This window comes from Mastigoproctus giganteus, chromosome 1 (genome assembly GCF_048544385.1).
Source record: "Mastigoproctus giganteus isolate SK-2022 chromosome 1, ASM4854438v1, whole genome shotgun sequence".
NCBI classification, from domain to species: Eukaryota; Metazoa; Arthropoda; class Arachnida; order Uropygi; family Thelyphonidae; genus Mastigoproctus; species Mastigoproctus giganteus.
The window spans coordinates 101745491-101761585 of record NC_143575.1 but is presented as its reverse complement, the minus strand read 5'-3'; the positions used below and the strand labels follow the sequence as shown (position 1 = coordinate 101761585).

The window sequence follows — 16095 nt, the reverse complement described above, 5'->3', positions numbered from 1 at the left end:
TATAGCTTCGCCAACTGCATTTCTGTTTTATAAAGTTTATTTTTCTGCAACAGTATAATAATAATGTCACTGTGTCAACCCCGACATGATGCCAAAGAGCCTACCTAAGGATCTAGCAGCAATAAGCCTCCCAGAGAACACCTACTAGGAACTCCAGAAAGTCCTTGTAGATTCGCAGTTGGTTGAACCGCCGTCCTCCCCACACGAGGTGGAAAGATCCGAGTTCGAGTTTCGTGGATGACGTGAGGAATTTTTATGGGCCTCTTCACAGCATGGCTGAGTTAATCGATCTCAGTCGAGGGTAGCATAGTTTTTTTCTCCCGGAAACTCAGGTTTTTCGATCAGCAAACAAAAAAATGACCACAGAACACATGCAATTTACAAAAAAAAAAAAAAACCCGAACTATTATATTAAGGTCACTCGGTAATTTCTTACACATACCCGTATTTGTGTCTGTTCTCTGGTCTAATTGTCTGTTTTGCTGAACAAAAAAAACCGTTTCTGGGGGGGGGGAGACCTTGATGTCTCCGCCTGAGAACAACTAACTCAGCCACGGAATTAAAAAAAGCCCACTAAAGTTCCTCGCGTCATCGACGGGATCCGAACCCAGGACTTCTGTGCACCCGATGTGGGGAAGATGGTGACGATATCACTGTGCAACCCGCGCAGGCACACGCAATTTACAGACAGTATATATGAAGCAATATGGCCTTAGTCGCTGATGCTCCTAAAACATTATTACTACACTGGTGTGCAAAATTTAAGGACCAGTCAGGTTTTCACCTGTAGCTTCTCATAGGAGTGGCCTGAATAAGGGCAAAGCATACCAAAGGAACCTTGTGAGGTACAGAAATGAAGGAAACAACAACGGAAACAAAACGGTACAGAGGGACTTGATTCAAAAACGGCAACATAACAATGGCTGCCATGATACAGATGCATCACTGCCAAAGATGGAACAAAGGGAACAGGTGGTCCTCAGTAGGAGATACGACCACCCCTAATGTCGATGCAGGCTTTGCACCGCCTGTCCATACTTAGAACAGTGTTGTTGATAAGTTCTTGCGGTAACTTGTCCATTCCTCTGTCAGCGCCATCTTCAGCTGGTGAATATTTTGTGGTGGGTGTGGACGTGCCGCTAGGCGTCTCCCCAGAGAGTCCCATATGTGTTCGATGGGATTTAAATCGCTGGTACAATGTCCTCACGTTCCGAAAGCATATCAACAGCTGCAGTGCGATGAGGTGTGCCCTTATCACTCATAAACACGAATCTGTAGGATAGCTCAGGATTGCTAATAAACTCTCTCCTGTAGGATAGTCAGAGAGCCAGAAATAATAGCTGCATATAATGACTACCCAGTGCGCCTGGTACCAGCACTAGTCGCAGGATGCAAAACAAAAAACATAAGTAGGAATAATAAAGGTGATTTTATTCCAGTGGTGAAAAAAAAAAAAAAAAAAAAATACTGAAATAGTAACATGAGTATTTTGGATTCACTGTGAAAACCTTATCTTTCTAAATCAGTTAGGCTAGGTAGGCGTTAAGTGCCAAAGCAACTAAGGCTATGAAGCGTCGGTATATTACCTGTGTAATTGAGTGTAAAATCTGAATGTCAGGGACGGCCCTCGCCTGAGACCGACTCAACCACACTGAAAAAAAGCCCATAAAAATTTATTGCATTATTAATCACTTTTCCAATCGGTAGGGCAGGATGGCGATTATATCCACTGTGTTACCCACTGTGATGGTCCCTCAAACCAAGAAAGCAAGTTCAAGATCAGTCAAGGATTAGAATATTCTAAAGATGTTCTAATCCTTGACTCTATTGTAGAAGAGACGTAACAAGCATGACCTACAATAATATTCAATGCGGCGTAGACCGGGATTACATATCCCTGATGAAGTTGTCCCTCTGATCTCCCAAACTTTTTTTTTTTTTTTTGTGTGTGTAAATATTCTTTCTTGTCTAATAGTTGACCCCAAAGAGCTCTGTCGTCTGGTGGATTTTGTTCTACACTTCTAAAGGATTGTAGGAGGATTGTGTTGAGAGTTAGTAGATTTTTTTTTTTTTTTTTACGGAAACTTTAACATTTAATTTAGGAAATTTTATATAGAGTAGTTATTTTCTGTCATATATTATAAATCTGAGTCTCAACTTTTGTAAAGCTATTTCTGCGAAGTAGCATTCTTTTCTTTATCTTGTAAGCCTAAATTCTTAAGTTTAATAGTAAATAAAGTTTTTGAACTTCTTAATTACTGTAATATTTTATTAATTTATATTCCGTAATTTTTTTAAGTTCATTCCATAATACTTTGTAAATTATTATACAAGTCTTACTGCTACTGAAAAGCTTTAAAATATATGAACTTCATTATAAAATTAAAATATACCGTGTTCACTGAATTATGACACCTAACTAATAACATATTGGGTTACCGTTCACAAAGATAACCGCAGCTATTTGTCTAAGCATTGACTGCACTATACAGTATGTCTGAAGACGGATCTGCAGCCATGCAGCCTTTCCACAGTGTTGGAATAGATGATGGCTGTGTGTCCATACGTCTCACTTTCCGTTCCAAAACATATCACAGGTATTCAATTGCAGGTTAGGCGAATTTGGAGGCCAATCAAGATGGGTGATATCTTCACTGTGTTCATCGAAACGTTCGTGAACATTTCGGGCCCGATGACACGGCGCATTTATCGTCTTGGAAGATCCCGTTTCTATTCTGGAAAAAGTGCAAAATGGCAGGGTGCACATGGTCTCTTAAGAGCTGCCAGTAGATTTCACCAAACCAAACTATTACATTAGGGTCACCCGGTAAGTTATTACATATACCCATGTGTATTGTGTGTAAATTGCATGTGTTCTCTGGTTGATTTGCCTGTTTGATTTGGCCGGACGAAAGGGGGGAAAACCTTGCTGTCTACGTCTAAGACTGACTAACTCAGCCACGGAGAGAAAAAAAAACCCATAAAAATCCCTCGCGTCATCGACGGGATTCGAATCTGGGCGTTTTCCACCCGGTGTGTCTAGGACGGTGACGATACCACTGTGCTACCCACGCAGACACGGTAGACCTCACCAACGAAAAAACGTTGACCCATACGCACCCGGAGTCCTAATTCTTGCCAGCTAAACATACCCGATATTAAGAACCGATACCCACCGCCACCAGCCTGGATAGTGGGCACCATGCACGATGGGTCCATGGACTCATGTTTCTTGGGCCACACACGAAGGCGTCCGTCGGCGTGTTGCACCAGGTATTTGGACTTATCCCACCAGCCCACTCGTTTCCAGTCCTCCATTGTACAAACAGCGAGTTGTAGGCACCACAGCATTCGATGTCGACGATGATCAGCGGTGAGGAAAGGTTGTCTCATGGGTCGTCTGCTTTGGAATCCCATACGTCTGAGTGTCTCAGATTTCCCTCTCACGGATCCAACCCAAAACAGTGTCTGCTCCGCTGACGAATTAGTTACCACTCTGCAGCAAGCTGTCCTGAAGGCTTCTTATAAATCCGCCAAGAAGAAAATCTTCCGTCCCACTGTATGCCCTTGGTGGACTCCGTAACTCACCTTGCTTAGACGGTCCGTAAACCGAGCTCTCCGATTTTACCAGCGACACCGTGACTGGCCAGCGTCAGAAGTAGCACGACTATACAGCGACTACATAGCTAAGAAAAATGAATACGCAAAGGCTGTTGCAGCTAGGAAGAAGGCAACATGGTCTGACTTTGTCAGAGAATCTGGTACGACGAATCCGTGGGGCCTAGTCTACAAGATCATGCGGGACAAAACCTACACTCCGGACATCTTCAGCACAGTGATTACAGACTCCCGGGAGACTTCCAACTGGCAGGACTCAGCCAGTCACATCCTTGATAAGTTATTTCCACTAGACGACACTGCACAGGACTTGTCTGAACATACTGCCATTCGTACTGCAAACAACAGTTATGAATCAGATGAAACCACAGAACCTTTCACCTTGGAAGAATTATCAGCAGTTCTCCAAAATATTAACATCCAAAAATGTCCAGGATTAGATCTCATCGAATACAGTTTCACCCTCCGTCTCCACAAGCTTCGGCCGGAGTATATACTCTTACTGTACAACAAATGTCTTCAGGAAGGATGTTTTCCTGTGGATTGGAAGATCTCGCTACTGAGACTAATTAAGAAGCAGCATAAAAACCCTACTGACCCGCGCTCTCACAGTCCAATTGCGCTACTTGCAAACTTTGGCAAAATACTGGAGTGGCTATTGGCGCTCAGGGCCACAGCTCTCTTTTAAGCACAGAATCTGCTCTCCCCCTGCCAGTATGGATTCACTCCAGGACGATCCTGTGAGGAGGCCTCTTCGATCTAGTTCTGCACATAGAAAATTCCGAAGCAAAATTTGAACTTGCCATCTTCATTGACTTCGAGGGCGCGTTTGACACTGTCTGGTGGGGCAATGCTCTGGTACGCCTCCGGACAGCCTCCTGTTCCAGCCATCTCTATAAACTTTTCCAAAGCTACTTTTCAGATAGAACAGTAGTTCTAAAGTCAAAATACTATCATGTCTCCAGGCCAATCACCCGGGGATGCCCTCAGGGCTCAGTTCTGGGACCTCTCGTGTGGAACATGATCCTACAAGACTAGCTTTCCCGCTCCTTTGCCAATTCCAAGATTGTTGCTTTTGCGGACGATCTCACGATTGTGGTGTCCGGCCGCTCACGCAGAGCCATAGAGGACAATGCTAATCAGGTCCTTGACGACCTCTCTTCCTGGGATGCTCTAAATAAACTACAGATAAATCCAAGCAAGACTAAAATGATGCTGTTTAAAAATACGCTGGATCTCAGGCGGCCTCCGCAAGTTAAAGTCTCTAGGGTACAACTTCCCATTGTTCACACAATTGTTCTTGAGACATCATTCCTAGACCACTGTGCTAGGGGTGGTTCTGGACCATAAATTAAGCTTTCATCCCCACCTCATCCATCTCAGCTCCAAGGTGAAAAAGTTTTCAGGCTCAATCATCAGAATCACCAGGAACGAATGGAGCCTGTCCAAGGGGTCGCTTCAGCTGTACTATAAAGCCGTTTTCCTTCCGATCGTGACGTATGCTGCAGGTGCTTGGTTCCATCGAGCTAGATTGGTAAACATGATAGGCAAATTAGGCTCTATACAAAGGATAATGCTTCTGGCTACCCATAGGGTATGCAGGACAGTATCCACTGCTGTTATCCAGGTCTTAGCTGGGACCCTTCCACTGGACCTGTATGTAACCTTCCGTGGCCTGACATTTAGAATCAACAAGAAAATTCCGACCAAGATCTTGGACATTGAGCTAAACCTGGACACTGACCCTAAGGCAGAGAAAACACGCTGTTATAATGAGATGATAAACATCTGGCAGAGAAGATGGGACACTTCCACCAAGGGAGCAGTTACAAGGAGATTCCTGCCGGATGTGACTTTCCCCTCCTCTAAATCAGCGCAGAAGTGGCTCTGTCTAACTCTTGAGACATCATTCCTAGTCACTGGGCATGGCTCATTGAACGAGAAGCTCTTTCAACCAAGACTAATACCCATAGACGTTTGCTATTGCGGGGCCAAGGAGAATTGGTTCCACCTTCTCTTCGAGTGCGCTCTCTACGAGGACCTGAGGCAAGACCTAGCAAATACCATCCCTCTCACTGAAAATCAACTGGACATTCTGTTACAGACGCCACAGAACCTTGCTGCCTTCCAGAACTTCTCGACGCAAGTATTCACGCCCAGGAAAGCCTCCTACAGAATAACGCAGGCTACGAATGGGGATCCCCAGACAGCAGCTTAAATTTTTTTTACTAATCTAAAATTTTTAATTATCTATATTTGTTTTTATTTTATTAATTGTTATTTTTTATTTTTTAATTTATTTTGTTTCATCTGTCCAGGTGATTGATGCTTCTGGGTAGCCAAGAGGCCAGAACAGAACAACAGAACACACACAAACCTACGTCACACACATATCTGGCCCATTTGTAGTGATACTGTTCTTCACAGAGATACGAGGAGTTGAACAGACGTTCTAGGAGCCGCCCTTTACAAAAACACATGTCCACATAACACATGTCTGAGTGTGTGATGCAGCGTTATTGTGTGACGCAGCGTTAAACACGAGTGTGTGACGCAGCGTTAAACACATGTCCACATAACACATGTCTGAGTGTGTGACGCAGCGTTATGACACAGCAATACAATATAGAGAATGCAAGAACAGTGTGTGACACTGTTCTTGCATTCTCTATATTGTATTGCGATGTCAGCTGTCGCACAATAAACTGCCGTTGAGCCCACAATAACACACTGCACCCTTAGCTTACCACGAACATCTGCCTTGCGTAATACTTTATAGTTCTGTCAGTGGGAGGTAGTTCGACATCATTCTTTGTACGCCTTAACTACGGTGGTCCGTGAGGAACCGGGAAGACGTGCCGTTTCCACTATGGAAGCATCCGACGCACGAGCTCCTACAATCATGCCCTTTTAAAAACCCCGTGATATCTTTATTACGTCACATAACTACTTTTTCACTTTTACTATCACGACCAGATGCAAATTAATGCTGCGAGCTATGCGGCATGGTCCATCGCGGATGGGATGATCATCATTCAGTGATAATTGAGTGTATATACGCAACCTCCCGTTCAACGTCTTCTACCGCATGACGAAGGCATTTCGGACCCTGCAATGCTATGTGATTCCGATTCGTCTTTGTGCCCCCTACACCTCCTACAAGTTTGTCGCACTGGTAGTGAATCACCCTGTATATATATAGAGGGGGGGGGGGAAATTCTTGAATCTAGTTAGGCCGAAAGAGGTTGCAAGTGTGTCGAGTTTGGCATTTAAAATTTTTCGTTGTGTGTGACCCAGCTGGTCGAGATGCTGAGGATTTTGCAATCACTAATGACCTTGCACAGATTGTTCATTTACCGACAAGAATAACGGACAATCCTAACCATACAGCCAACACGCTTGATCGTTTTCTCACAGACAACCCATCTAAGTATACGGTCGAAGTGAGTGGTCCTTTAGGCACCTCAGATCACAACTTGGTGATTGTCTCTTCTCCAATGGAGCCTTTATCTCATGGCTATTCCCAACCTCATGTTGTTCGGCATTACAAGAATGCAAAATGGGATAACCTGCAAGATTTCTTTTCTTCTTTTCCTTGGTCGGATTACTGTTTCAAAACTTCTGATGTCAACGTTTGCTCAGATCGTGTCAGTGAAATTATTCTTGCAGGAATGGAATCCTTTATCCCACACTCCACTTTAAAATCTCGTCTTTTATCTAAACCTTGGTTTTCCAATAAATGTGCTAAGGCTGTTCAAGAGAAGAATGTTGCATATCGTAATTGGCTTGTTTCTAATTTTTCAGTTTCATTTTCTGCCTACACCAAAGCTCGCAACAATTGTTAAGCGGTTATTAATCAATCCAAACTTGAGTTTGAACAGGCTAGGAGTAGAAAACTTGCTTCTTGCCCTAATGGTAGCCGAGCATTCTGGTCCCTTGCCAAAGCTATTGGCCGCAACTTTTGCCCATCTCTGATCCCACCTCTGTCCAAACCAGATGGTTCTGTTGTCACTTCAGCCAAGGATAAAGCTGACCTGCTAGCATTCCATTTTTCTTCCAACTCATATATTAATGATCTTGGTAAAACACCTCCCACCATTCCCAACACCCTCCATTCAATGCCCCCTGTGGTCTTCCGTCAAAAGGATGTCAGAAGGATTTTGAAGAAACTTGATGCTAAGAAAGCTCCAGGTCCCGATGGTATTTCTCCTCTTGTTCTCAAAACCTGTGCTTCTGAACTTACTCCTATTCTTTGCCGCCTTTTTTTCACTTTCATATTCCAAAGGTGTTTTTCCTTTTGCTTGGAAATTTGCCCATATCCAGCCAGTTCCTAAAAAGGGTGACAAATCCCTCCCATCCAATTATCGTCCCATTGCAATTACTTCTACTCTTCCTAAAGTACTGGAGAAATCAATTAACCGCCAACTCTTAAACTACCTAGAAACCTTCCGTCTGATCAACGATCGCCAGTATGGATTCTGTCAGTGTCGATCCACTGGTGATGTTCTGGCTTATGTTACCGATTAATGGACTAATTCAATGGAAAGGTTCAGTGAAACACAAGTAGTTGCTCTTGACATCTCAAAGGCTTTCGATCGTGTTTGGCATAAAGGTCTTCTAAACAAGCTTCCATTTTATGGTTTGCCAACTGTTTTTAGTAATTGGTTATGCAGTTTGCTCTCTTATCGCTCACTGAGGGTGATGGTAGATGGCTCTCTGTCTTCTAACTTCTCCACTAATGCCGGTGTCCCCGAAGGATCACTTCTTTCCCCCACTCTTTTCCTCTTGTGTATTAATGACCTTCTTCCATTGACTGGAAATCCTATCCATAATTTTGCCGATGATAGCACATTGCATTCCACTTTCCATTTTAAGAAACCTTGTCCTGTTCAATCAGCTTCAACTTCTCGAAAATCTGCTACCAATTCCTTAAATGCCGATCTTCGGGTAATTCTTCAGTGGGGAAAAGAGAACTTAGTTGATTTCAACCCTTCTAAAACTCAGTCTTGTCTTATATCTCTGCTTCTGCTTTTCGTTCTCTCTCAGGGTAACTCAGAAATTTTTCTTTTGGCTGGTGCAGCATAAGCCTCAGGCTTCCTTGTACCATATGGCTAATAATGATAATAATAATAATCATCTCACAAAAAGGATTCTTCTGCTCCTATGCTTATCTTTAGTGACACTCCGATTTCTAGGCAAAATGATATCTCTTTTGGGGATTACCCTGACTTCTAATCTCTCTTGGCACAAGCACATTACAAATATTGCTTCCTCTGCATCTAAAAAACTTGGTTTTCTCTTTCGCTCTCGGCGTTACTTTTCTTCCAAACAGCTGCTCACTCTGTATAAATCGCAAATCCGCCCTTCCATGGAATATTGTTCCCAAATCTGGGGTGATGCCCCCAAAACCTCTCTCAGGCTTCTTGATTCCATTCAGAAGAGGGCAGTTAGGTTAATTAATGATTCATCTCTAAAAGAGTCTCTCCAATCGCTGTCTCATAGACTGTTTCTGCTGCATGCTTCTTCATGTTTTTTTTTTTTTTTTTTGTAGTTGTTGGCGCATCGGCTTCTGTGGCCATAATGCACCTCCCAAGGTTGTTGCAGTACTTTGATCCAAGCCCGAGGCGGGATTCGAACCCGCGACCTTTGGGTTTCTAGGCAGGTACTTTACCCAACCGGCTAGCCCGGTCGGCATGCCTCTTGTACAGATACTTCCATGGGCACTGTTCTTCTGAATTGGATTCTATAATTCCCGCTCTCTCTTTCAAAACAGTCCGAACACGTGCCGCCACTAGCCAACATACTAGCCAACGTACTGCCACCAGTCAATATCCATTTACTGTCCAACTTCAAACTCACAGAACCAACTTTTTTCGTCTTCCTCGTTTATTCATTCAACTGCCGTTTTCTGGAAAAACTTCATACGGATTTCTTGAAAATTACAGTCTACAGAAGTTCAAGTTCAATGTCAACAAATATCTTCTTTCGTCTTCTCAACCTCCAACCCAAGCACTGTACTAAGTACTATAGGTTCTAATACCTCTCGTGTTTGGGGTTTACATAAAAAAAATAAAATATTAACCAATTTTGTAAATAACATCACATTCATTTGAAAATGGAATGGAAATTTTATTTTTTCCTTATCAACCATAGAAATGACAACAAAACCCAGTAAGAAATTAACATAAATGTTGTATTACTGTATTTTAGTTCACTTGTTCATTAGGCTGTAAACCCGGAGAGGTCGCAACCCTAAATACGGTTAGTTTTGGTGCTTATTGTCGCCTCATCAATGGGTAATAAGGCACAATTAGTGAAATACCTGACAAGCCAGTAATGAGATACATATATCCACAATATGTGAGATGCTCGATGGAATAGCAAGTACAAATCTCAAGCAAATGCGAATTATGGAAATGTTCCAGGCGTATGAGAGATTATATAAATATAAATGATTTCTTCATTAAAAAAGTGTCATAATACTTACATAGGAATGTTGCTGCTGAACAAACTTGAGGAAGGACGTCATATCTGGTCTTCCAAAGTGATTAACAGCATTCAGTCCAGTGAACATACTTCGATTAGATATCCTCTGGAAGTGGTTTTCACAAATATACTACAATAAAGAAAACAAAGGAGGGGAGGATGATGTGTAAATTACACTTTACATAATTCAAAACAAGAAGAAAAAGTTATTCTTTGATTCTATACTATATTGTCTGTTGCTTAGCTGGGGTAATGCGCAAAACATTGAAAAACTAATACAACCTGTGATATACAATGCATAGTAACGATGCAAGAAAGGTAATACAGTAATACTTCGCTAAGGACTATACGGTGGTAATGCCTATCCATTGAACTCTAAAGACTAAACTGATATAGTTGCCGAAGTTGATAGAAGTACTTTACAATAAAATTTAAAAAAAAAAAAAAAAAATGATAAAAGCTGTAATGCTGTATTTTAGTGCACTTCCTTTTCTGAGTAGAAATTGAAACTTTCCTGTGTCGTATAATGGCAGTGGAACCTCTGACTGAAGCTGATTCAGAGCCCGAGGAACTCTGGAGTATTCTGGCTGGAGGTTCAAAATGATTCTCTATGTTATATGACATGCTCTGCAAGATGATGTGAAGAAAATCCTGGCTCCCTGGAAAATAAAATATTTTCAAGATAGCCAGGAATGTCTATTGAATCTGCTTATAGGGTGCTCTGAAGAACTTGCATCCCTATAAAGTAAAACGGTACGTGAATTACTCGCTAGACCACATTGGTGATGTCCAGTATTTCATGGAACTGAATACTTCCTCCTAGATAACGAAATTTGGCTCCATTTGGATGGATACATTAGTTCACAGAATTCTCGATTACAATCGACAGATTATCTTTTCTATTAGATTTCTGTACTAGTCGAAATAGTTGGTATCGGGTTTTCATAAAATAAGTTAAACGAGACGTTATTTTAATGAGACGGCAGGAAGTGTTACGTTGCCATATTATTCACTGTTTTCATGCGATGAAATTTCCACAAAAGTGGAGTCCTCCATGGCGGTATAATAGTTTCTTCACTTGTCTCTCTTGCGACGAGGTCTACTTTCGACTCTCGTCATAGAGTGGAGGGATTTCCTTTCAGAATTAGTATAATATAGTAAGCATGTATTATTTATTTATTATTTTTTTGCGATGTTTACTCATTCGTGGAGCACATAATGACCAGAATCTACATTCCTGTGTGGTCCGCGAGAAGGTGGACGCGATCACTAGATCAGTTTACCTAAATGTTCTACGGTGTATCAGTTTACCTAAATGTTCTACGATAATCTAAATAATACAAAATTAATAAAATAAGCGGCTCAAACATTTTGTAATTACTCCGGTTGACAACGCTGCTTGCAATTATATGTAAGTCATATTACATAGAAATTATTAAAAATGAACTGCAATGTAGTAGCACATACAAATACATAGCATCTTCCCCTAATGTAATAATCAAAAAACTAATAGCATTGCATAAAAAATTAAAGTTAAAGTACAATAACCTAAAATATCCGTTTATATATGGTGCACCTAAATTTCATAAATCACCTATTGCATTTAGATTCATAACATCATGTAGAGATAGTTATGCTAAAATTCCATGTAAAGCGTTAGAAAAGTTACTTAAAACTATTAAATAATGTAAATAAAACTATTATAATAAATAACAACTTACCGATTATAAATGCAATAAAAAATAACAATATTCAGCAAATACAAACATTTGATTTTAACCGTTTATTCACTAGTATCAATCTCGACAATTTAAAAGATGTTCTCCAAAAACTATATTTGGAACATAAAAATGCTATAAAGTTTGATTTAACCTACTAGGATACTCTAATAAATTTATGTATTTTTAAGAATTACGTATATGACGGAATTTCGTTATACTTACAAGTGAATGGCACCCCTATGGGAAGTCCAGCGTCCTGCATAACTACAAATCTCTATCTATATTCTACAGAAAGAACATTCCAAGATAACCTACTTATATACAGATACGTAGATGATCTATGTGTGTTTAATTGTCCGCATTTCGTTCAGGATTACAGCAAATTATATCCAAAGAACTTGTATTGAAAAAACTAATAGTTCTGATACTATTGCAAATTACCTGGATCTTCGTATAGAAATATTCCATAATGATATAGATGTAAACATATATAATAAAAGAGACGCATTTAATTTCAATGTAGTCGGCCTTACAAACTGGAGATCTAATATATCGAAATCAGTGCATGCTAATATCATTTTATCCCAATGTCTGAGGATTGCTTATATTTGCAATAAAAACAACCTGTCCAGCAAACATAATAGCATTGTACAATAAGTTGATAAATAATAATTTCTCTATCGCTTACCTGAAATACCACTTCGGGAAGGCGATCGATATAATTAATTTCAGAAATTTATTTTCTGAACCCATTGCTTCAATATAATTACGGATTTAGAGCAATGTATATTATATACATAGGATACACTTTGCTTTCTTGGTGTGTTACGGCTTAGAAAACTTGTACCCACCGGCCTGCAAATTATAGTGTATCATTTATTTTGTTTTATTTTATTTTATCTTATCTTATTTTATAATCACACTGTATATACAGTGTGATTATAAAATATCTATATTAAGTTCACGCTAAGGTGACATGCAAATTCAGCTCAGGATCCTACTATAGGAACGGGTTTGCGATCCTGGGCATACCCGAGCTACAACTTATATCTTGTATTGTCTTTAAGCTATCCTACACTCTTTGTTCTTATTTCTCCGAAATTATTAGGGTAATCCGAGGATGTAGGAGAAACTATTTCTTATTTATACTACTAAATTTTTCGCCTTTATGGAGTTCAGGTTTTATTATTCCTACTCTATTAGTTTTTATTCTTACTATCTGCATATTTCTCTTTGCGTTAACTTAACTTTAATTAATTATTTATTTATTTTTACCATATCCATCACATAGGGGTCACCACATATATATACTCACTAGAGGGATTATTATTTCATAACGACCAGTTGTTACATTATGTCCTGGATACGGTAGATATGCTTTATACTTTACATTTATTCTTATTTTAATTATTAAATTACGTTCTCTGTCGGGTCAACGATGTTCAATATATGCTTACATTTATAATATCTTCTTTTTGATTCAAAAAATTTAACTACCTTTAATTGGTTTAGATTCAAATTACTTAATCTCTGGATTTTTTATATATCTTAGCAGATATTGATCACTACAGAAACAAAGAACTCCTTGTCGTTTTTTGCCTTCAGTCTGGGTTTTTGGCCCCAGTTGAAGTCATCTAGATTGTGGGTAGACAACGGTAAGTTTTATGTATATATATATATTTTTTTTTTTTAATATATTTATATCCCTTGCGTTTCTTTAAATCCAACTTGGTATTGTCTACTTGAATTACCTTCTATATTATCTTTACTATTACACAAAATATGTTATACACATTATGGTCGTAATGCATAATTGCCCCAGCAACTGCATTGGCCCATAAGTATTAAAACGCTTGTTGCAATTTATTAACTTTCTCTCTTTCCATATTCATAAATATATATATATATATATACACACAGAAGTGCGTTTGTGCACAAACTCGTATCAATCATATTGACTGGCGTTGTACGATCAGAGTTGTCTCATGCGTTACAAATCTCAAACCAACTAACCAACCAACACACTATATTGATTTACCAGCATTGTTGTGCGGAGATCAAACTTGTGGAAAAACTGAGTAATGAATATGTGTACTTCCAATACATTTGTAACGTCTTTCCTCTCAACGTCACGTAGCACATCAATGAACCATTCAAAATGACGATGGGATGGACATATCCACAGAAAATACACCTGCAACAAAAATAAAATCCATAAAATACCAGTAAGCACAAAACCATTTTTCACTGTGCTCTTCTATTAAAATTAACAGTATGGTAGATAAATACTGTATATACAGGGTGTTTCAGTTAAACGTTTCAGAACTTCTAAGAGGGGTAGGGTACATCCTGACAACTCGAAATCATATAGCAATGTGGGGTCGGAAATGCTTTCCTGAAGCGGTGTTGTACACAGAAGCACCATAAAAAGAAAAGAGACCGTAAGTGAGAAATCGTTTTAATAATACATGAAAAGAAGCAAAAGGTACATGGATTAAAGTAAGTGTTCGAAGTTTCTTCCACGGGCTACAATGCACGCCTCACATCTCCGACGCATGGACATCCGAACATTCTGGAATACTCCAGGCGAATTTCGAATTTCTTCGGCAGCTACTGCGATTCTTGCAACCAGCTCCTCAGCATTGTCAACAGGGGTGTCATAAACTAGCGATTTCATATGACCCCAGAAATAAAAATCAAGACATGATAGGTCGGGTGACCGAGCAGGCCAACTCACGGGACCACCACGTCCGATCCACTGTTGACCAAATGTGACATCCAGGTAGTTACGAACATCTCCGCTATAATGGGCAGGGGCTCCATCGTGTTGGAACCACATTGTCTGTTGCGTCGATGCAGAAATCTGTTCATCTCTCAAAAGTTGTGGCAATACTTGCTGCAGAAAGATCAAGTAGATAGGTCCGGTTAGACGACACGGTAACAGGTAAGGTCCGATGAGGTGATCTCCCATAATACCGGCCCATACATTGACCGAAAATCGAATCTGTGCTGCACGACGTCGTATTGCATGCGGGTTCTCGACCGCCCAGATATGGTCGTTATGCGTGTTGAAAATTCCTTCCCTTGTGAAGGATGCCTCATCGGAAAACAACACTTCAGCAGGAAAAAGGGGATTTGTAGCACATTTTCCAAGGTACCACTGTGCGAAAGCAATACGAGGTGCATAATCCTCCGGTTGCTGTGTCTGGACACGCTGCACGTGAAACGGATGCATGTCTTGTTCTCGGAGAATCCTCCAGACGCTGCAATGGGAAACCCCGACTGCGTTTGCTAGACTTCGTGTACTCGTTCTTGGATTCCCCTGTACATGCTGCAGCACATTCTGTTCGACGGCTGGAGTCCGTGCTGTTCTTACCCTGTCCCTGTCAGCTCTTTCAAATGAACCTCTCTCAGCTAACCTCTGGTGCAGTCTTGCAAAGAAATTATGACTGGGAATACGCCTCGTCGGATATCGTTCCGCGTAGAAACGCTGTGCGGCTGGCCCACTACAATTTGCAGCCCCGTACGCCAAATGCATATCGGCTAGCTCTGCGTTCGTGTAATCATCCATCCTACTAACTTGGCGTTCTTGTTCAAGAAATTCGAAATTCGCCTGGAGTATTCCAGAATGTTCGGATGTCCATGCGTCGCAGATGTGAGGCGTGCATTGTAGCCCGTGGAAGAAACTTGGAACACTTACTTTAATCCATGTACCTTTTGCTTCTTTTCATGTATTATTAAAACGATTTCTCACTTACGGTCTCTTTTCTTTATGGTGCTTCCGTGTACAACACCGTTTCAGGAAAGCATTTCCGACCCCACATTGCTATATGATTTCGAGTTGTCAGGATGTACCCTACCCCTCTTAGAAGTTCTGAAACGTTTAACTGAAACACCCTGTATACATAATTACTATTGTAAGAGTGTATATGTACAATATTAGTGCTCAAAGTGAGTCTTCAGACCAAAAAGGTCAGATATACACCGATGAGCCAAAACATTCTGACCAGCGATTCGTTATGCAAATCGAAGCAAGCAGGTGAACTACGACGTGTGCGCGGGTCGGGACACGGTATAAAAAACACATGATACTGAGCTCCGTTAATCAGTGTTATTCTTGTTCTTCGGATGGGAAAGGCAGAGGACTTAAGCGAGTTTGATAAAGACCAAATTGTAATGGTCAGACGACTGGGTCAGAGCATATCCGGCACGGCTAGTGGGATGCTCACGGTCAACCGTGGTCAGTACCTACTGAAAATGGTCCGAGGAG

At 40.7% G+C, this 16095-nt stretch overlaps 1 protein-coding gene across 1 annotated transcript in view; it reads right to left on the bottom strand.

Moving 5' to 3' along the window:
- Nucleotides 1-16095, bottom strand: part of LOC150091061 (dual oxidase-like) — a 299603-nt gene that overhangs the window by 1624 nt on the left and 281884 nt on the right. The window contains exons 28-29 of the mRNA XM_090381506.1: nucleotides 13864-14019; nucleotides 10106-10234 (exon numbers count right to left, since the gene is read on the bottom strand). Coding sequence (XP_090237632.1) covers nucleotides 10106-10234; nucleotides 13864-14019 — 285 coding nt within the window. The remainder of the gene's footprint in view (nucleotides 1-10105; nucleotides 10235-13863; nucleotides 14020-16095) is intronic.